This window comes from Protopterus annectens, chromosome 6.part1 (genome assembly GCF_019279795.1).
Source record: "Protopterus annectens isolate FY-2018-M chromosome 6.part1, PAN1.0, whole genome shotgun sequence".
NCBI lineage: Eukaryota > Metazoa > Chordata > Ceratodontiformes > Protopteridae > Protopterus > Protopterus annectens.
In genome coordinates, this window is record NC_056738.1 from 131,703,988 (window position 1) to 131,726,109 (window position 22,122).

General features: G+C 42.7%; 1 protein-coding gene across 1 annotated transcript in view; it reads right to left on the minus strand.

The window, feature by feature from the left end:
- The window catches only part of CIR1 (corepressor interacting with RBPJ, CIR1), an 823,643-nt gene that overhangs the window by 528,574 nt on the left and 272,947 nt on the right, over window positions 1–22,122 (minus strand). Inside the window, exon 4 of the mRNA XM_044075555.1 lies at window positions 12,037–12,047. Coding sequence (XP_043931490.1) covers window positions 12,037–12,047 — 11 coding nt within the window. The remainder of the gene's footprint in view (window positions 1–12,036; window positions 12,048–22,122) is intronic.

Here is a 22,122-nt window from a genome sequence, read left to right on the forward strand (position 1 = left end):
ATGGCCACACTGATTTTGGCTGATAAGCCATGGTCCTGCACCAAACACCACTCCCTACAAAGATCACCACACACAAACACACGTAGGGGAAGGGCAGGCCTAACAACTACTCTACAGAGTTTTATAACAAAAACTTTTTTTTCTTTTGAACTAACCGACGAACAAGTGATATATTAGTGGGGGAGGAAGGGAAACAACTAACACAGACACACTAAAGACAAAGAATTGTTTAACTTACTATCCCTGAGCTCAGAGTGAAGGAGACCATGATACTCACTATGGCACGGCAAACGAGATCTGAGGAAAGGTAGGAGATGGTAGCGCATTATGGGTAGGGGAGGAGCTCGGAGCAGATGTTAGAAAAAAGTTGTCGGCTCGGATCCGATATGGATCCGAATACCCACAGGATAAAATGAAGTTAACTACTTCAGATTGTTATTTAGTAGGGGTTACCCTACTGATTTCGTGGTCAACATATATAACGAAGTCTAAAATAAGAGAGAAGTTGGAATTTTTCATACACTTTTGTCTAATCACCTGAGTGGAAGGGAGGACCTTGAGAGAAGTAACAACAAATTTAGTAGGGCTTTGGTCCTTCCATTTAACATGAACTTCTTTGACATAAGACACATTATATCAGAGTTCTGGAAGATTTTTAATTTAGATAGTAGTATTAACAAATTGGTGGGGTGTCAACCGATGGTGGTGTACAAGAATGACACCTCAATAAAGGGGCTGTTGGAAAGAAAAAGAAATTTACCTGAAAAGGGTGGTTGTTTCAAATGTGGGAGATCCTTATATACTCAATGTGGACAAGTTATTCATTAAAGGTTATGGGACTATACTACCTTGTAAAAAATATTCCTGTTACTAGAGGTATTGTCTGTATAGCAAAGTGTGAGTCATGTGAGGGGTTCTATGTAGGAAAAACTAAGAAAGCTTTGAAGCAAAGTGTTTACGAGCATATTTATGACATCAGATGTAAAAATGAAAAAAAATGCTTTGTATAAATATCTTAGTTTTTTCCCTTCACATGCTTTTAAATTTTGTGCCACTGAGCATGTTGATCTGGGTCTTCGGGGGGGGGGGGTCTATGATGAGTACCTGGAATTCCTTAAACTCAAATGGGAAATTAAACTTAATGCTTGCCAGTTTCCTGGTTTGAAAGACAAGATTACTATAAGTTCATTATTGAAGCTTAAATAATTTTATTTTATATAAAAAATGCTGGAACATAATTGTTTTAATACTGTAGTTTCTAATGTTTTAAAAGGGTTGATATTTAAACCTTTTTACTGCAACTTTTTATTGCACTGTTTAAATTATACGTGCAAATGTTGATTATTCTTCACATGGGAAAATTATGTCATTTAATTGTTTGATTACTGCTGGGGAGGGTATTTAAACTTGATTATTTTAGATACATGGTGCTTTGATGCAATCTAGTTTTTGACAAAAGCGCTAAATTAAAGTGTTTTTTTTTCCTGTACTGCATGCTGGTGTATCATCTCTGGACTACCCTTGTTCTGCTTTGGTTGTGTTTTATCTTATTTTCGTGTTTCTGAGTTTGTCTTGTCATTAACCATTGTATACCTGGGGGACTGTCCCTGAGGAGGGATCAAGACAAAAATACTTGCTGCATTTGTTGTTGAGGGGGATGCAAAGAGGTCGCTGCAAAGATATCCCCATTTCTATAGAAGACTGCCTCTGCCATGGATTGGTTTAGGGACCACTTATGAGGCATCAGCAGAACTCTGCCGAGTCTGTTGGCCAGAATGTTGGACCCCCCCCAGAATGTGCATTGCCACCAGAAAGCAGCTGGAAGAAAATTGCCCACTGACAAACCCTCACTGCTTCTCGACAAAGGATGTAAGACCTGGTCCCTCCCTGTTTCTTGAGGTACCAAACCATTAACATGTCTATTTGGATCACAACAGTCCCTAAAGGAAGAAAGCTGTCTAGTTCTTGCAATGCTAGAAGAACTGCTCTCATGTCAGGGACACTGATATGCAGCTTAATCTCATGGGGTGTCCACATGCCTCGGATCGTCTGACTCAGACAATGCCCTCCCCCCACACAAAGTGGGAGGCGTCCATGGTCAATGTAGCAGTTGGGGAGGGGAGAACATGCCTGGTGACTGAACCCACCAGGGACAGAATACCTGCACACACAGGAAAGTTTTATGGGAAAATTCAAGGGATTCCTAAGAAGACACCACTGTACCACCAGGGTCCACTGCAGACAGAGCATAAGAAAATGTGCCATTGGAAGAAGGGTTATGGTTGCTGCCATGGAGCCCAAAGCCCACATAATCAGAGGGACTGGGGTGTCAAGAGCAGTTAAGATTTAGTTGACATGTGACCTCAGATTTAGTACCCTGTTCAATGCAAGATAAACTTGAGCCACCACTGTGTCCAGATGTGCCCCTATACAGTCTAGCGTATTAACTGGGTCCAGATGAGACTTTTGTCAATTTACCGCCATGCCCAAGTTAGAAGCTAGATTGAGGAAGTAATCCCAGGCCTGAAGAAGATGATGTCTGGCTGCGGCGATCAGGAGCCAGTCGTCCAGGTATGGAAATATCGGACAACCTTGTAGTCGGAAATGAGCTGCAACTACCACTAGACATTTGGTGAAAACCCTGGGGGCTGTGGTGAGACCAAATGGAAGCGCCCAAAACTAGTAGTGACTGGTTCCCAGCCTGAAATGTAGAAAGGACCTGGAACTTCTGTCTATCTTGATATGGTCACTATCCTATATGGTCTTGATATCTTTGAGGTCTATAGGGCACATCCAATTGCCTATCTTCAGGAGGGGTAAGCTGGATTGAATCGTGACCATCATGAACTTGGTGTGTTTTACTGACTTGTTCGGGTATATGACATCCAATAATGGTCACAGATCCCCTGTCTTTTTGAGCACTAAAAAGAATCTGGAGTAAAGCGCCTGATCCGATCTGATCAGGGGACCTCTTGAATGACTCTTTTTTGTAGTAACTTTCTTATTTCCTGGGCAGTGCCCTCCCTTTGACTGCTTGGAACATCGTGGAGGCGAGATTTTTTTTCAATAATGTTGGAAAAGGGAATGGAGTATCCTCTGGATACAGTCCTTAGCACCCATTTGTCATTTGTGATAGCTTCCCAGGCTTCTGGGTGTAAAATCATCCCCTGACTACTTCCAGAGGAGAGCAGTCTGGCAACCCTTCAGTACCACTGGAAAGGTTCGTCTATGGCAGGTTCCCGTGATCCTTGATTTTGCGGACTCCCCTGGCCACATGCATGGCATCTACCATTCTGACTATATCCCACTCTGCCTTGGGAGGAAAATCTCCCCGAGTGTCCTGGAAAGGGCCCTGCGACTTCCAAAACTATGTTTTCCTACTGCCACGATGGTTCCTAGAAAATGTCTGTTGTGGATTAGAAAAACAGAATTCGATGGCAGACACTCACTCTGGGTCAAGGTGTCACATACCGTAGGCCCAAACAAGTTGGAGCCATCAAAAGGGGCATTAACAAAAGACTGTTTGAAAGGCTCTGCAAAATCGCACAGCCTCATCCAGGCATGACAGCTAATGGCAATGCCTGAACTGGCAGCCCTTGAGGTACCCTCCGCAACATGAGGGATAAGCCTTATGGACGTATTAGCCAGGAAATGTAGGGTGGCCAACCTAGATAAAACGGAGTCCCGCTTCTTGGGAAGCACGGACCCAGGGACCGAGCTAAAAAGTTTCTTAACTAAGTCTCTTTGTAGCCGGGTAAAATGAGAGCGGTAGTTCAACACCCGAACAGCAAAGGTAGAGGAGTCATAGACCCTCTTACAAAATCTGTCCAGAGCCTGGGATTCTCTATTTGGGGGGGGGGGGGGACAGAAGAGTGCTCCTGAATGAGTTCTTTCTTGGTTGCTGCTGGCACAACCAAGACATCTACCGGGATTCCCTTGGACCAAAACTGTTTGTTAGCTGGGGCATTCAAAATTTTATCAGCACATTTGGGGATGGGTACTACTGTACCAGGCTCCCTCCAAGCGCCCTCAATGACATCAGGTGGCAGATGGGCCAGACCTGAAAGCTTCCAACAACACAGACTACTCTGGGGAAGGGGTCTGGGAGGACCATCTACCCTTCTGGTGAAGGATTTTAAGGATGTTACCAAAGATGACTGCATCAGGTGGAGATCTGGGGTGACCTTTCACCTTCCTCAAAGTTGGTATCTGTGGCAAGGGATTCTGAACGTTCTCCATGTGCCTCCTTTTACATGGTTGCTTATGAAGATCCTCCTCGGGGGGGGGGTGCTACAGGGAGGTATCAGAAGAAATTTGGGGGTCCACTGAAGGAAAAGCGTGGAGGCTTTCTAGGACCAGCTGTCCATGTGGTAGCTCATACATCTTGGAACAGTTCCAGATTGGGACAGGGGAGGTTCCGTCACAGTAGGTGCAGAGGGTCTCTTGGGAGCACAGAGGATCCTCTCCACCACTTTGAATGTGAAAGGACTCCAAACAACCTGGGGCTGTCTTCCCAGGACTGAAGCTGCTGCAGCAGACACCTTCCGGAACAGACGGGCCTCCCGTTCTGATGGGGAGTCGCCTCCCCGGCTCCAAGACACTCTCGGAACTGAAGCAGCCAGAGCACAGCAAGTTGGGGAGAATGCTGGAGATGAAGAAGAATTTCTATTGGCTCCAACACCCTGGCAGTGGGACCTTCTGGGAACCAACAACTCTGAAACTGAAGGACGACTCGGAGAAGAAGCAACAGGTTGAAACAGGGACAGCCTCAAAAATCCAGAAGTGGACAGGGCTGAAACAAGCCCCATCTGGCTCTGTGTATCAAGGAACTGCCTCATAAGCTTACCCACATCCCTAGAAGACAGGCTTCAGGAACACCTAGACGAAGCAGAGGATGGCGGACACAGATCTTCATGGGGAACAGTTCGGAGATCGTCCAGGGAGACTCAGCATGGAAGACCCTGGCTCCAATACAGCTGGAGCCAATGTCAGGGGGAAAAACACTCAGTCTCTTGGCCTCGGAGGAGGAATGGCACAGAGGAGAGGAGGAGGAGGTAAGTAGACTCCGTCTTTGGAACCGACTCGGTTGGCTCAGTCTTTTTACGGGGAGGTTCTGAGGAGGACCACATGGGCGACAGTCACCTGGACTCCCACCCATACTTGGGCTTCTTATCTGGGGGTTGAACCTCTTATGAAGAAGAAACTCCCAAGGTAGCAGAAGGAGGAAGCAAACCCTTTACAATGAGCTTGCTTTTCCTATCAGCCAGAGTTTGGGGTGAAAAGCTCTGCAGATATCACAAGGGGCTTCCAAATGGAGAGGCCCTAAACAGTAGACGCACTCCCTGTGGGCATCAAATAAACTAATCTTCCGCTCACATTAAGTGCGTTTCTTGAACTCTAAAGGCTTTTGATCAGCCATACGAGACAGAAAAAAAGAAGAAATAGGGAAAAAGCGGGGAAAAAAAAGTCTAACTGAGAAAGCCTAACAGACAGAGTCCTGAGAACTAGACAGATAAGAGATAAGATGGAAGTCTAGAAGACAGGCAAAACGTAGAGAAAAAAAAAATTACCAAAAATGCTGTGTGGAGAAGCTCAAATGGAACTCACTGCTGAACACCAAAAGTGGCAAATGAGATCTGAGGTAGTGTGGCATTGCGGATAGGTAGGAGGAGCTCAAGTTTGGAATCTCGAGCTGTGAGAAGGTGGACTGTCAGTTCCGAGCATCGGAACAGAGTCCCCCAGGTTAATAGAATGAGTTGGACAACATCAGATCTGTAGTTAATAAAATGGATGATTAGAAGGGCATATAATATATTACATGATAACTGAATCAATCAGAAGATATTACAAAATGTTGGAAAAAGAGAATGAACAGGCAACATGCTAAGGAAAGTACAGTTGTGTACACTTATCATAAAATGTAGATGTTCAAGTGTATTCACTGTTGCAATCATCATACTTGGGTTATCTGCCTGCAGGTAGCCCTCAGTTGGCCCAAATACCAGAAACTTAGTATTTCTGCATCGGATGCTGTCGCTCCAGGACTGACGTCAGGTCGTCAGGGGTAAAAAATCAGGCAGCCGACGCCATTACATCAGTTTTTCTAGTCCCAAATGTCAGGAGCCCCCCAATAGGGAGCTAAGTTATGGTATGGGAAAACACCACCAGTAAAAAGTAAATACCAATACCAATACCCCTGAAAAAGGGGGGGTAGTAAAAGGCATAGAGAGTTTAGAGAGAGAAAGAGACAGAAAAAACAGGGGGCTGGAGGGAGGGAAACCAGGACTGCAACAGTGAATACACTCGAACATCTACATTTATGGCAAGTGTACACAACTGTACTACGTTCTTCGTGTTTCACTGTTGCAGTCATCACACTCGGGTAGATTCCCAAAGCTAAAGAATGGTGGAGGCAGTCAAGAAGAGGTAGGGCTGGCTAGAATGCCTTGCAGGACTGCTGTTGCAAAACGTGCCCTGGATTTGGAAAAGATAGGCAGGTGGTAATGCTTGATGAAGGTGTGTACAGAACTCCAGGTAGCAGCTTCCAGGATTTCCCTGGTAGGGACTGCCCTGACGAATGCTGTAGAGGTAAAAGATGCCAGAGTGGAATGTGTTCTGACCCCCTGAGGGGCTGGTTTCCCGTGGTGCTTGAAGCAGAAATGGATGCAATGTGCAATCCGAAACTGTTTGGTTTGAAATGGCCTTGCTTTCTGGCCCTGTTGCAAAGCTGACTAGTAACTGGTCAGATTTTCTGAAGGGCTTAGTCCTATCAAGGTAGAATCTGAGCGGTCTGTGCACGTCCAAGGAGTGCAGGATCCTTTCCCCTTTATTTTGAGGATTAGGGAAGAAGGTAGGCAAATGGACAGATTGGTTGAGAGACACACTGGACACCACTTTAGGCATAAAGGAAGGGTTAGTCCTGAGGGAGACACTGTCCAGCATGGAAAATAATGAAGGTTTCCAGAGACATAAGTGCTTGTAGCTCAGACACTCTTCTAGATGAAGTGATGGCCAGAAGCAAGTTATTTTTCAAGAGAGGAATTTTAACTCTGCTGACGCTGCAGGCTCTAAGGGGGGGTGCGGTAGCGTGAGCCTTTCCAGTACAAAGTTAAGGTCCCAAGCAGGGGTGGGTGTTCTCCTTGGCAGCCTTAAGTTGTTTGCCCCTTTCAGGACTGTTTGATAAGAGGGTGAGAGAAAAGAGATGGCTCAAGTGTTGTAATGAGCCGAAATGGCACAGGCATGGATCTTAATGAAGGAGAAGGCTAGGCCTCTGTGGAGTAGATCTGCTAGGTAATCCAGGATTAGAGGCAGGGAGGGCAGAGTTGTGTCCTCTCCTTTAGACTGAATCCAGGAGCAGTACCTTTTCCACTTATCAGTATAGGATTTCCTTGCACTGGGTCTTCTGGCTTCAAGGATGACGTCCAGCACCTGCTTGCTTAGGCTGGTTACTAGGGGAGAATTCAAGGAATAAACCAGGCTGCAAGACTTAGGGTTTGCAGTTGCGAATGCAAGATCTGTCCCCTCTGCTGAGAGAGCAGGGTTGGGGTTGGCAGTGAGTGGAAGTAAAATTTATACCCCTGGGATACAATGTTGAGGACCCATTGGTCTTTGGTGATGGGAATCCATTTTTTGCATGAATGGCAAGTTTTCCTCCTAGGGGCACAAGCAGTTGAGCAGAGGGGGGGTGGAGTTGAGAAGTCATTGGGAATTCTTTCCCTAAGGGAGGTGGTTTAGCACTCCCTGCTTTAGAGGTGGAGGCACTCCATTGCTTAGATCTCTGCATACCCTGAGACTGTAGTCTGGGGGGTCTGTTTCCCCTGGGTCTAGTTTGAGATGGCCTTGAGGGGGTTGGAAAGGACCAATGTCGAGGGGCAATGCCTACTGAATTTAGGAGGCTGTACTTGTAAAAATTCTTTGACTGTCTGCATAGATTTAGCTTTTTCTTCCAAGAGCCTCTTCTGCCAAACAGATTGTCCTTGTTCAAAGGAGCATCTAGAAACTTGGATTTGACATGATCTGGCAAGATCTGCTCCTTAAGCCAAGCATGCCTTCTCAGTACAGAACCAGTGACTGCTGCCCTGCAAGATGCTTCTAGGGCATCAAAGCCACACTGCAATGTATGCTTGCTGACTTGGCTTACAGAATGCATAAGCTCTTGCAATTCTTTATTTTCTGCACAGTCTGTAAAGGTAGCTATTTTTTGCTTAACAAGTTCCATAATATGTTGTTGGTACTTCAGCATGTGAAACTGACAATTCAAAGCCCTAATGGCAAGAGTTGCAGAGGTCTATACTTTCTTACCCTATCTGTCCAAAGCTCTGGAATTCCTGTCCAAAGGGATGTGATATTTAGCTGTAGTTACCTTGATACCTTTAGGCCCCTGGGAAATGATCTCTGGGTCAGCAGTGGGATTTTTGAAAAGAAATTTGTGAGAGTCATGTACTCTGTAGTATCTGTCTGGTTTCCTAGGGGCAGGGGGTAAAGTATCAGGAGTAAGACTGGACTTTGGACTCCATAAAGATATCATCAACAACTTCCAGGACTGGTGGTACTGCTAAAGGCCTGTGTTGTGGCAAGTCTAGAAATTCTCTGTCTCTTTTTGGACTGAGGATATTCTTGGCATTCCCAGTGGAAATGCTCACTTAAAGTATGTAAAGTTTCACCAAAAGTGAAATCCTCTGAAGGAGAAGCAGAGGGAATGGATTCCTCTGCATCAGAATCCTCATAAGCAGATAAGGGCATGTCTTCATAATCAAAAACCTCAGAGTCGTCGGACTCTTAATTTGTTGAAGCTGCAGGGGACTGGTCCCTTTTTCTCTTAGCAGAGGAAGGCTGACTTCCCCTAATCAGCATAATAAGGTCTTCTGCCATTCTAAGCATTTTATTTTGTGGCAAGAGAGCAGGTGCATGTGCTTTGGTAAGTTTTCTAGGCGTAGCGCATACTCTTGGCCTTAGAAATTCAGTAGTTTTAGACAGAACTGAAGTAGTCGGTTTGTGTCGAACATCGGTAATAAGAAGAACTTCCTCAGAAGCTGCTGCCAGCTCAGCGGCTCTGGACCCACCCAAGGTAGAGACATCCGCCGGCTCCATAGTTGAAGAAGAGTCTTGCAGCATACCGGACTTCAAATGGGTCTCGGTAGAGGCCTGCAAATCCACTGAAGCAGGCATCAGGGGCTGCGAAAGCACCTCACTGAGTACCGGCGAACTGGTGACTAGCTTAACGGAAGCATCGTCGGCAGCTTTGAACCTGTGCAGTCTGTCTCGGTCTTTATCCTTACATGTTTTCGGAATATCAGTAGTCGGATGGCTTACCGAAGCCATTTCGGAATACGGAGAGTGAGAACGAAAAGTATTTAGCAACAATAAGGGCCAGACGATGAATGGTTCGGGTGTTGAACAAGGCACAAAACCGACAGCGAGGTATGTCATGGTCTGGGCCTAGACAGGTGACACAGTAAGAATGAAAATCTCAGTGTGGTATTTGCTTTCCGCAGGCAAGACAATGATTAACTTTTTCTGACATCGGTTAGAGCAAGAAAAAAGAATCCCCAATGGGGTACTTAGCTTTAGAAGACTTCAGGATGATTCAATTAGTAAATGAAACCTCAAGTAGCGGCCGACTGGCACTTGCGAACTACTTCGGGCTCCTCGGCAAGAAAGACTGATGTAATGGCATCGGCTGCCTGTTTTCATATCCCTGACGACCTGACATCAGTCCTGGAGCGACAGCATCTGACGCAGAAATACCAAGTCTCTGGTATTCGGGCCGACTGAGGGCTATCTGCAGGCAGATAACCCAAGTGTGATGACTGCAACAGTGAAACACAAATAACATCAACGACATGACACCTTTATGGTTTCCAAGTATGCAACAAAATCTAGAAGGTTTATGACTTTTTCCTTGAAGGTGTTTATATGGGTCTATATCAGATCATAGAAACGGCTCATTATCGAATGCCATAACGTGGAACTGTAAAACCCAAACCCTAACAATATCGAAACCTCAAAACAGCAATTTTTTTTCCCAGGGAAAAAATTGCTGTTCTGAGAAACACACACACAGACACACACACACACACACACACACACACACACACACACACACACACACACACACACACACACACACACACACAGACACACACACACACACACACACACACACACACACACACACACACACACACACACACACACACACACACACACACACACACACACACACACACACACACAGACACACACAGCACAAGCACACTAAAAATCAGCAATCCACACAGATACATTTAAAAGTTACATCTAACCCTACACTACACTACACATACTACTATCTATCCACTTACCTTAACCCAGACCCTAACCCTAAGGTCCGTCACTGTCAGACACTCACCTCACCCGCACCCTAACCTTAAGTCACTTAACCCGCCCCTAACCCCAAATTCTCACTATCGCACACGCACCTCACCCGCACCCTAACCCTAACTCACTTAACCCATCCCTAACCCCAAATTCTGTCACAATCGCACACTTACCTGACCCGCGCCCTAACCCTAACTCACCCAACCCGTGCCTTAACCCGAACGTCCGCAAAATCACACACTTACCTTAACCCAACCCGTAACTTTCCACCGCATCGCTGAAAACACCGAAGCCACAACAACGGCCAACCAAATTCTTTCCCTAGGAAATAATTCGGTTTTGTGCAGCTTCTCTGTTTTCAGTGTTCACAATATTGGGTTTGATATTAGATCATTTGAAATTCTGCCGTTTCGATGATCTAATATAGACCCGTTTGTATAGGTATTTTTACACTTCAAGCAGACTTCAGAGAATTTTTCCTCAGACAGACAGCAAATGCTGGAAGTGTGATGGCAGACAGAGAGTGAGAGATGAGTGGAAACATATTTTTTTTGGGAATGCAACTGGTTGGGAGATTTTAAATATTCTCTACAGAATACTTTGTAAGAAGTTGGGTGACCAAATGGTTGCAATATGGAAATTATTCTTCTGAGCTGGGATACAAGATCTGAACTGTCTGGCTACCTTAGGACGCTACTAAGATTAATGTTACTGAATTAATAAATGAAATTTTTATAGTTACGTTTCTGACCTTTTGTGCAAGGTTTTCTACTTATTTCACCAAAAATGTACTTGTTTCTGCCTCCAGCAGACTATAGACTCAGATGAGTTAGAAGGAAGCCTGCCCATCCACATTACCCACAATGCACTCACAGAATAGCTTTGACATGTAATCTGATACCCAGCATGCACAGAAGCAGAAGGCAGGGATTCCAGGAGAAATAAATGGATGTGCACAGTTTGCTGTGTTTTTTTTTTTTTTTTTTTTTTTTTAATGTGCAAAAGGTCAGCAGCAATACCAATGAACGTAGTAAGAAAAATATTGCACTCTTTGCATAAACACTGTACTTTATTTTTGCTGCAATGTCAAAGAGAACGCAGAGACTGCAGTTCCACTGCTCTAGTCTTAAAGTCAGACATAAGCCCCAAGTGGCCACTTGAATCACCCTCATTACAACCAGCCACTGCCTCCTGTGTTTGCATCTGGCTCATTCAATGTATATCCTTGTCTACTGGTGCTGTCTTGCCAGATCTACTCTGGTTTATCCTGCCTTTAGAAGACTGCTTCTGGATTTTCAAGGCATTGTGGCGGTCTTGTCATAAATAAGAGACTGCCACAATGCTTCTGGATTCCCAAAGCATTGTGGCAGTCTCTTATTTATGACAAGACCATCCCATTAATTTATCAACAAATACAGTTTTCTGTCATGATATATTTTGTACAGGATGCTAAGCATTTTTATTACACCATCTCATTCCAATCACTGCAGTGGATGTGCATGAGAAATCCAATCTGTTGCTAAATTAAGATTTTTTAATACTGTAGATGATTACTTACTTACCAATGTTCACAGTTTACTTAACAAATGTTTGCAGATCAATAAACACTGCAAGCAAAAATAACACATTTGCTAGTTTACAGTAACTTTAATTTATCTAATAAGCAAATAAACTTACCTCCTTAGTTTCTTGAATGAAGGTGAATAAATGCATGAAAAGAAAGCAGATAACAGAACATTAGAATTTTAAAGACAATAAAAAAACAGAACAGTAAAAGTCAAGGGAGGTTAATCATTCTATTGAGATATGCTAAGTATATGACTTTCATTTCCCCCCAGTGATAGATCTGTGTGGTCTGCTTCCATCTTTCTCAATGAATAGATTACCAGATCAGACGACAATCTGACTTAGGTTACTCTCAGACTATGGATCCAAGGCTCAGGCTCCTCCCAGTGGCCATAATTCCCCTCCTAGTAGCAAATTACCTCAGCTCAAGTTTGCCAATACCCTACAGCTAAACCCTGTACACTTTTCCCATAGGGAATCTGCCACAAAAAGGGAAGTAACTCTGGAAATACAGTGCCTGAAGAGTACACAACAAGGGTGTCAGTCAGTCAGTCAGTGCAATCACTTCAGAAACCATGAAATATGACATCTGGAAGGGGGGGAAAGGGATGGAAACTGAGGAAGATCAGAAGAAGAAAATACCAATCATTATGATAACTATATAATGTATGTATATGGTGTTGTCTCTCTCATCCATTCCTGAACGAATGGGACAGAGTACCCAACTACCATAAATCTTGAGAGGTCTCATGGAATTATATTCCGGAGGATAGCTAAACCAAAGGAAGCTCTGACCCTGGACTGTAACTAATGAGATTTAAAGGTACAGACATTTGACCAAGTGGATGCAGCATAAATGTCATCAACTGGCACTTTGGAGAAAAGGGCAGTCGAAGTAGCAACTGACCTAGTAGAATGAGCCTTAGGAGACCCAAGCAAAGACAATCCCTTGCCTTGCAGCTATGGGAAATACATTCAGATGCCCAGCACAAAAGAGTTACCTTGACATTCCTTTACCTAACATTGGGGAGGAAAAGAACTCAAACAACAGGTCAGTCTTCCTAATGTTCTAAGTACGGTACAAACAAAAATTGAGTTGACAATGCATGCCAGAAGATGTAGCATATACTCCCCTTTATTGGTAAAACAGGGGAAGAAAACAGGAAGGTTGATAAACTGGTTGAGTGATTATACAGAATCCACCTTAGGAAGAAAAGATGGATTTGTTCCCAAGGTCACTCTGTAAATGTAGAAGGTCAAATAAGGAGTTTTCTTATAAAGTGCATGAAGTTCCAACACTCTTTGTGCAGAAGTAACTGCAACAAGTAAGTTTTCCAGTTAAGATATTTCCAATTGACTGTGGTCACCAATTCAAAAGGGGTCTCATCAAAGCCTGCAGAAGAATGGTAATATCTCAAGGAGGAACAGGATCTCTAAGGGGAGATCACTGCAGGAAGGTGTCCCTTATGAAGGTCTTAGACAAGTTCAGGGAAGCAATGGGTGACTGGTTTTCTCCAATTTGAAAACTAGAGCTGGTTGTCAACTGGGCTTTGATAGAGTAACTAGAACCATTATGAAAAAGGGAGGTCAAAAAGTCTAGGACAGCTGGAAGGGGGGCTGAAAGGGGAATTATGTTCCTACTAGAAGCCCATAGTGAAAATCTTGTCCATTTACTTTTGTAAACCTTCCTCATGAAAGGCATCTGAGAGGGAGTCCGAATATGCATTCCTTGAGATGAAAGCCTGGACTGTCTTTTCATCAGAACTGGAGAAATCGCATGGTCCAAGTCCACGCGAGACTTCCCAGAAGGATAAGAAAGAAGATCTGGAGCAGAATCCAGTACCAATGGCAAGTGAATCACAAGACCAGAAGGAAGAAATGAGGATTACTGTAGCTTTGTTCCACACTGCACTCTGCAGAAACTCTGGGATGAGAGGAGTGGGTGGACAGGCATAAAAGAAACCAGGAAGCCAAGTGTGGGCTAGAGTGTCCCTCAGGGACTTCTCCTTTTGAGAGATTAGAGCAAAGTACCTACTGCATTTAGTGTTGGAGGGGGAAAGCAAATAGGTCGCAACTTGATCAGCCCCAGTAGCTGAAAATCTGTTCCATCACTAGCAGATTGAGGGACCACTCTTGAGGAAGAAGAAGAATGCATCTATTCAACTTGTCCATTAGAAGAATGGATTTCCCCAGTATGTGTATTGCTTTCCAGAAAGCGGTGAGAAGATATCACCCACTGCCAAACCTTCATGGCATCTGAAAGCAATAGGTAAGATCATGTTCCCCACTTGTTTGTTGATGTACCAAACCACGGACATGTCCATTTGGGTGGAGATGACAACTCTGGTGAGAGAGTCCTGAAACACCTGCAAAGCTATGAGAACTACCCTCATCTCTAGGATATTGATGTGAAAACCAGTCTCTGAAGGGGATGAGACATATTGGACAGTCTTTCCCAAATAAATGGCCACCCCACCCCAGTTGAGAAGCATCTATGGTTACTTTTGCCTGGGGAAATGGAAGAACAATGGGTCAACTTCGAGATACAAGCAGACAGTCTAGCCATCACTAGATATGAGTTTTGCAAATCTTTGTGAAAAACACAGGAAAAGTTCATGGGTTGTCATTTTCTTGACCATTGAACTGCAAAACATGGCCAGAGAAAGTAGAATAATGGAGGCTGTCACTGAGCCGAGAAGACGTACAATGGACCATGCTGGTGGTTTCTTGATGAGAGAGTACAGCCACCACCTATTGCTAAAAAGTGAGAATCCTGGATTCCAGCAGTCTGGCCATCTGTAACTTGTTATTCAAATGTGCTCCAATGAACTTTATTATATGAACTGTCTGAAGGTCTGAATTGGCCAAACTGATTGTTATTCCTAAATGGGAGCAAAGGTGAAGCAAAGAGCCCCTGGCTTCAATAGAAAGAATCCAGGTTGGGGCAGTTATGAGACAGTCATCCACATATGGGAACAATCAGAAGCCCTGCAGTCTGACATGAGCTGCAATCACTGCTATACACTTGGTGAACATCTGGAGGGCTGTTGTGAGACCAAAGGGCAGGATTCTGAACTACATGTGACTGCCTCCCAGCCAGAAATACAGAAACCTCCTGGAGTGGCTGTCCACTTTTATGTGGCAGTATGTGTCCTGAAGGTCTATCAAGCACATCCAGCAGGATGGACTTGTTCAGTGATCATCCGGAATTTTATCTGTTTCACATACTGGTTCAAGTGACTGAGATCCAGACTGGGCCTGAGACCCCAGTTTTTCTTTGGCACCAGAAAGAATCTGGAGTAAATTTTGTATCTGTCTTGTGGCTATAACCAACACATTTCTTGAATCCAGAGGGTTTCTTCATCATTTTGATGAAGAATGTGACCGCCATGAAAAACTGTTAACAATCACTACCAAAAAACAATGACAACAGGGACCTAAGAGGGAGAGAAAATTCAAATAGGTGCGAAAACAGCAAAGATGAAACTTTTGTGCATGTATATATATATATATATATCCATAATACGTATATATAACACACACACACACACACACACACACACACACACATACGAATGGAACATAGTTTCTCAGTTTTCTTCTTTCTAACCAAGTCCTAAGAAGCTGTTCCAAAAGGGAAGAGAGAACACACCAAAAAAAACAACACTTAGCTATAACCCAAACACTCAGCCTAGAGATCATATCTAAAACAAAAGAGCGTCAAATGAGATTTGAGGTAATTTGTTAGTAGGAGGGGAATTACAGATAAAGAGAGAAGCCTGTACCTTGGATCCAAAGTCTGAGAGTGGCCGAAGTCAGATCCAGTAACTCATTCAGTGAAGAATGAACAGAAAGTACATCAGATTAATAAATTTTTAACACTGCACCTGCACAGCAAGTCGATCTTCCAACCCCCAAATTTAAAAATGCAACTCAATAACACAATGGTTTGGTTCCATATTGGAAGTGCAAGACCCATAATTGTGAGTCCTACAGCTACAAAAAATAAATTCAATGCATCTCAAAACTCACTGCAATCCCATTAAAGCATTTCTGCAAGGACAGCACCCCCCACCCCCAAATTTGGTTGCCCTTATCCTTCCTCTTTATATATGCTCTTTTGTATACATAAATGTCTGCGTTTGTGTACAGATTCACACACACACACTTACAGCTGTATATAGTTTATTAAATACACACACACATTTAGTTGTATGTAGTTTATTTAACACACACACACATTACACATACATTGCATATAGGTACAAGTGTGTATGGAAACTCTCCACGATATGAAAACCCAGGCTTAACATATACTTTTCCCTTTCTGAACACACACTGTTCCAAGGATCTTGAATGCAGTCCTCACATTTCTGACAAAAGTCCATCATCTTTACATACATTTTCTGGGTTCTTGTCCATAAACTTAAGTTTGCATCTAAAGAACTGTACATTGATTCAAGTCTATCATTTCAGAGCATCTGAATTATCTTGATCTTCAACTCAATTACTCACATTCCTCTCTTCCTCCTTCCACTATTAAACAATCACTTTACTCTGCTTCCTTCTGGTTTGTTGCTCTTGTTCAACTACTTTCAACTCATCATTACTACTGACACCACTGGATCAACAGAATGTCTCAGTGGTTAAGGATTTCTACCACACAGCTGCATAATATGTGGTTCACTCCTGACTTCTGGTTACTGTCTGTGTATAGTATGCATGCTCTTCTACTCAGGACCACTCGGATTTTCTCAAGGACTCAGGTCATCTCCCACCAAACAAAAACATACCGAGTGAAAAACTTACTCAAAACTGCTCATCACCTCTTTCCTTTTATCCCTCTACATCTATTACTTTGTACTGTCTCTCAAAGATTTCCAGTTACCGTAAATGCGATTAAATGACTTCTCTTCTTATTTCACTTGCCACAGTTAACATTTCCCACTCTCCATCCCCCAAACTTAATTTGTAAAAGTAGAGCTCTGATTCAGTTTACCTGTCCTGGGAAAATTTTAGTTATACACAAATGAATTACACCACTGAGATTTAATGCAATAAAATATAAAGTAATTTCCATGATTATACAACAGAGATTTCATTAATAAAAAAATAAAGTCTGTTCTGTGATTATGAAATGAAATAAGTAGCTACAAAATCTATGGATTTTCCTAAGTATTCTCACTACTTCCTGTTCTAAGATGCAGATGCTTCAGCTGTGTACATATAATCTCTGCTATGGAGTTAATATTCATAGTAAGGGAAGAGTTTGATCCTAGGATCAAACTTACCACCACATCAAGGCAATCAAATCTTACATTATTAGTTCTTAACTGGTGCCATATATCTTACCAGATCTGTCTCAGCATGATAAAAACTGAGTAACATGAAAGGGATAGAATAATAAAGAAAAAACATAGTAAAGTATAAGCCACTGCAGAAAGTACCCACATACTCTGAAAGAAAACTATAAATGGTTCACAGCCTTACATAGTGGTGGGATGAGGGGAAATATATACATATATATATATATATATATATACACACACACACACACACACACACACACACACACACACATATATAAGAGCAAAACAATACAAGAAATAGAAAATACAGCTGACTGACATAGTCACATAACAAAAGGGAACTTGAGAAGAGACTCTTGCAGCATCTAACAACATTCAGGTTACTCCATCCCTCTACTTCTCACATTTTCTATACTTACACTCCTGCCTGGAGGTGAGAGTTGAGTATCCAAGGGTGCCTCAGTCACACTTGGGGCCAGTGTTTTTTGCTGTTGGCCCAAGTCCCTCCCCGAATGCTAATATCATTAAGGTAGGTAAACAATGGGAAGTAGACAGTGTGTCCCTCACCCTGGCCCCCAAAGGGCATCCACACCTACTCTTGACCTCCCACCCCTCCATCTTCTCTCTGAGTAGCATTAGTGAGATGTCAGCACACTCCCTACCCACCAAGAATAGGCACACCCATCCTCTCTGCATGCTCCCTCATGCATCCAAGAAGCTAATTAAACCTGAGTCACCTGGGTCATAGTCATGGGTTTTATTCGTCGACGCCTCTGGTGAGGCTGGATTACTGCTCATTTTTACAACAGCTCTTCCAAACAACAAATCAGCACTACCTCTAGGAGGTGTACCCTTGATGGCACAGAAAGTGAACACAATGGTAAAACAGCCTATACGTTACTACCTGCTCCAAGAACTTATCAGCAGATTATGACTTGGTAGCTCTAAGTGGCAGGCTGGGTTAACAGAACAGAAAAGCAGGGTCAGTGAATGGATCAAAACTGAAAAGGTATTCAGGAGAAAAAAAATGAACGAAACAAAAAAATTACAAGTTATGGAGACTGGTTCATTGTGAAATTAGGTATACTTAAATTCATAACCAAGCAATATTTGGTCTGCTTTGAGAGAGCATCACTAACCCACACCCACTATAATATTAACTATTTCTCTGCATGGCAACCTATTCTGGGATGACTTTTAAATGCATGACCCTAGCATTCATCTTCTTCTGCAGGGAGTCTGAAATGGGGATTCTACCCTCCATACTTCAGCTTTCTAAATGATGCAACCTTGTAAGTAGTACACCTCAGAAAAAAGAATGATTATGCATTTGGAGTTATGAATTTAGAAATTAAGTTTGTGGAAGCGTACCACAGTCCCTCTGGAAAAATTATTTCTGTAGTGGTCTAGTCTGGGTACTTGGATTGGTATAGTCAGTCGTGGAAATGGTTGTAAGGAAGTCAAAACATCCTAAAATTTTTGTTTAGTGCTAATGGTCAAACCTTGTGGCTCAACTTTTACTTTTTGGCTACAACTCAGGAATAACAGCAATTCCCTTTGACGTGCAAAATTTCAGCAATGCAAATTTAAATGTTTTGGTCTGTATTTTAAAGCAAAAATTCTTCTGCCAGTGATACTTAACTCCCAACCAACACACACAGTTTTTCCTTACTACATGACCATATGGGCATAGTATTGTGCCTGTTAAGTGATTATCCTTTACTAACTACAACAGACACAAACCTTCTAATCCGTGATCACATTTCATTATATACTCACCCTGTTGAAAATCCATTCCAACAACGCAAAAGCAAACGCAAAAGGAAACCAAGTAGGTTTGCTTTTGTGACCACTAAACCACAACTACTGATACACTTAAAGTGCATGTCTTACACTCCTGTTATTCAACCTACCTGTGTGAAACTCCATTTGTGCAACTAAAATGCACTAATTTACATGGAGGCTTTGTCCCCACATCCCCTTACTTATATCTGCCAACTCAAAAGTTACCACCTGCAACAATTGTATTTATTTATTTTATTTTACATTTGTTAACCGGGCTAGTCTAGCTGGATAAATTTCCATTTTCAGTAGAGGCCCAGGGAGAAAAGCTCCAACAAGATAGAAAAATTCAAAATATCGTTACAAGGTAAATGAAAGGATTAATAAAAAATAGAACAAGTAATTATTACATACTAAAGATATTTACACTTGAAAAAAAACAACAGCAAAAATATTTACACTTAAAAAAGCAACAATAAAAATGTAGCACAGTAAGATTCTTATGGAATTTTTCACATCAAGTAGAAAGATTTCAGCAGTATGTTGATTAGAGTTTAAACAGTACCAGCCTTGCTTACATGATACATTACATAACAAGGTAAGCTCTGCAACAGGCAACCAGAGTGGGACCAACTACAGCACAGATAACATCCTTGTGACCATCATGGATGTAGATGACTCAGAAACATGAAGACAAAATGCAAAAATTACCAGTCACTGAAGCCATATATACTACAATGCATAAACATTAAAAAAAATAAACCATATGCCCAACACAAACAACTTCAACACACTAACAACAAAAACAAGGGTCAGATCCCCCAGTGTCAAGCCCCCACTTCCTGACATTGGTACTGGTAAATTTAACATTAGCCAATCACTTAATAATGAAATCATCCTACTCTCATGTCTCCCAAAATTCTATTCATCCAACTACTAATTTTATAAAAAATCTTTCTAGATTATGGTCATGTGGATAGAAACTGAACAATGTAGACCAGACTTCCTGATCCCCAGCTCAGTTTGTGAAATACACAGACAATGTGACAAATAATGTCTCTAAAATGTACGGCCCTCCTTCCAGAAACTATGCATACAGGTGCTCTGGAAGCATACTCACTAGATGCCCAAACCATTCCAAATGACTGTTGTCAACCCAAAGGGAAGTTTCTCTTGAATGAGATCCTCCAAGGTTCTGTCAAGTAAAGTAAACCCACCAATCTTAAGTAGTAACTTCATTTCCACCTCTTATATCCACAGTCATCACTTTGCCTACTACACAATGTTCGGAACTACAGGTGGTGATCCAGACAAATTTCAACCAGTAAAACGAGAACTTAATTCTTAAACTAGGCTTTCATTTCATCATCAGCAACCTAGGTACAATGGCTGTAGTATATCACACCCACCTGACTGTCAATCTCCCAATCCCCTCTCTATTCCCATTCAGAAGCAAGACTGTATGGTACTTAAAATTCATAGAGTACTTGCTCCTCCCTCATACACCTGCAAACAACATAGCGATTATTTATTACGCAAGAACCATGACTAGTGATTTGGACCTACTGAGTTCATCCATGTTGCTTCAAATACAGCAGTGCTCTGCTCCAGTCTGTGAAGAAATCATAGGCAACTGAAGCCAAACCACCACCCTCATTTGTTTCTGTTCCATTCTCTTCTGAACATCAGCTATCTCTACCTGGAAATCAGCTGGCCTATTCATTCCTAATGGGCGAAAGCCTTACACCTTAATTATTCCCTGGGGGAAGGGTTGAACACACCAGGGGTGGTACTATTATCCAAGCAGTGCATGAAATCTTTGCTTTATGGCCCTAACCCTCTATTGTTGTCAGCTTTTTGCAGGCATTGGTAGTACTGCACAGTGGGACACATACCTGCTAACATACATGTTGCTACTTGGCATGGTCCAACTAGGCTCCAGCTGTCGGGGATTCACCTACAGACTTGCAGGTGTCACCAATGCAGTAAGCCAAATTAGCTACCCTCATCCCAGGATTAATGAACAGGCACTGGATGTTCACTCACATCCTGTCCTGCTTAGCTCTTCCAGTGCCCATGCCAGTAAAACACAGGTAATCAGTCACAGAAATGACTTTCTGTCTCTATGCCACAAGGTCATGTAAAAGGACAATCATTTTAGAAGCAGTGCAGCTTTTACAGGTACAATGCATCTTGGTATCATGCCCATTAAAAGTCACAAACAGAATGGAAAAAACGATGCACCTTTGGTGAAGTTTTATACTCGTGCTAAGCATGCAGACACAACTCTTGCCTGCAAATATGAGGCCCAAACAGCACACAGAAGCATCCCCAGGACCCTGTAGTGCGGCAGTTTCTCACAAGACATAAGGTATACAAATGTATGCTTTTTCCAGATCCACAACAGACATGTACACTAAACTGGCAAACTTCTGTGACCCCTCCCACTTACAAAGCAGGGACAAATAGCCGATTCACTGTTCTACTGCCAGAAAATAATCCAAATAGTTTTTCCTGAATCAGAGGCTCAGTTATCAGGAGGAATCTCAATTCTTACATTCTGCTATAGACTTGCTATGGAGGATAAAAAGCACAATACAAAAGGTATGCATCTTCATGTGTTACACATTCTGGAAACAGGGTCTAACCCCCTCAATTACAATTCAGAGACACTTTTCCAATCTCCCATGCAACAGAAATGACAGCTCACAGTGACACCTCAAAAATATCTAACACCTACATTTCTAGCCTGATCCCATCCATCCCTGAAGCTTTCCCACCGCAAAACTGTTTAACCGCAACAGTGATTTTACCTCACTTACAAAAATGGACTCAATCCTACAAAATGCTTATGGCACCATCTCTACAAAACACAGCATGTCCACTGGCTTTATGAATTCGCCAATGTGTTTTTTACACCTCCAGGAAATATTTGCACTCAAAGTTTCTGTTTCTCCATCCTTGCTAAGAAAAGTCTCTGAAGTGTTAACCCCTTCCCCAGAGTCGCCACATGGTTTGCCAGAAACCCTCTGAGGCTGTCCAAATAACACTTTCCAGCCTAATCTCATCCCTGTAACCTTGCCACCTCAGAGTTGTTTAACAGACA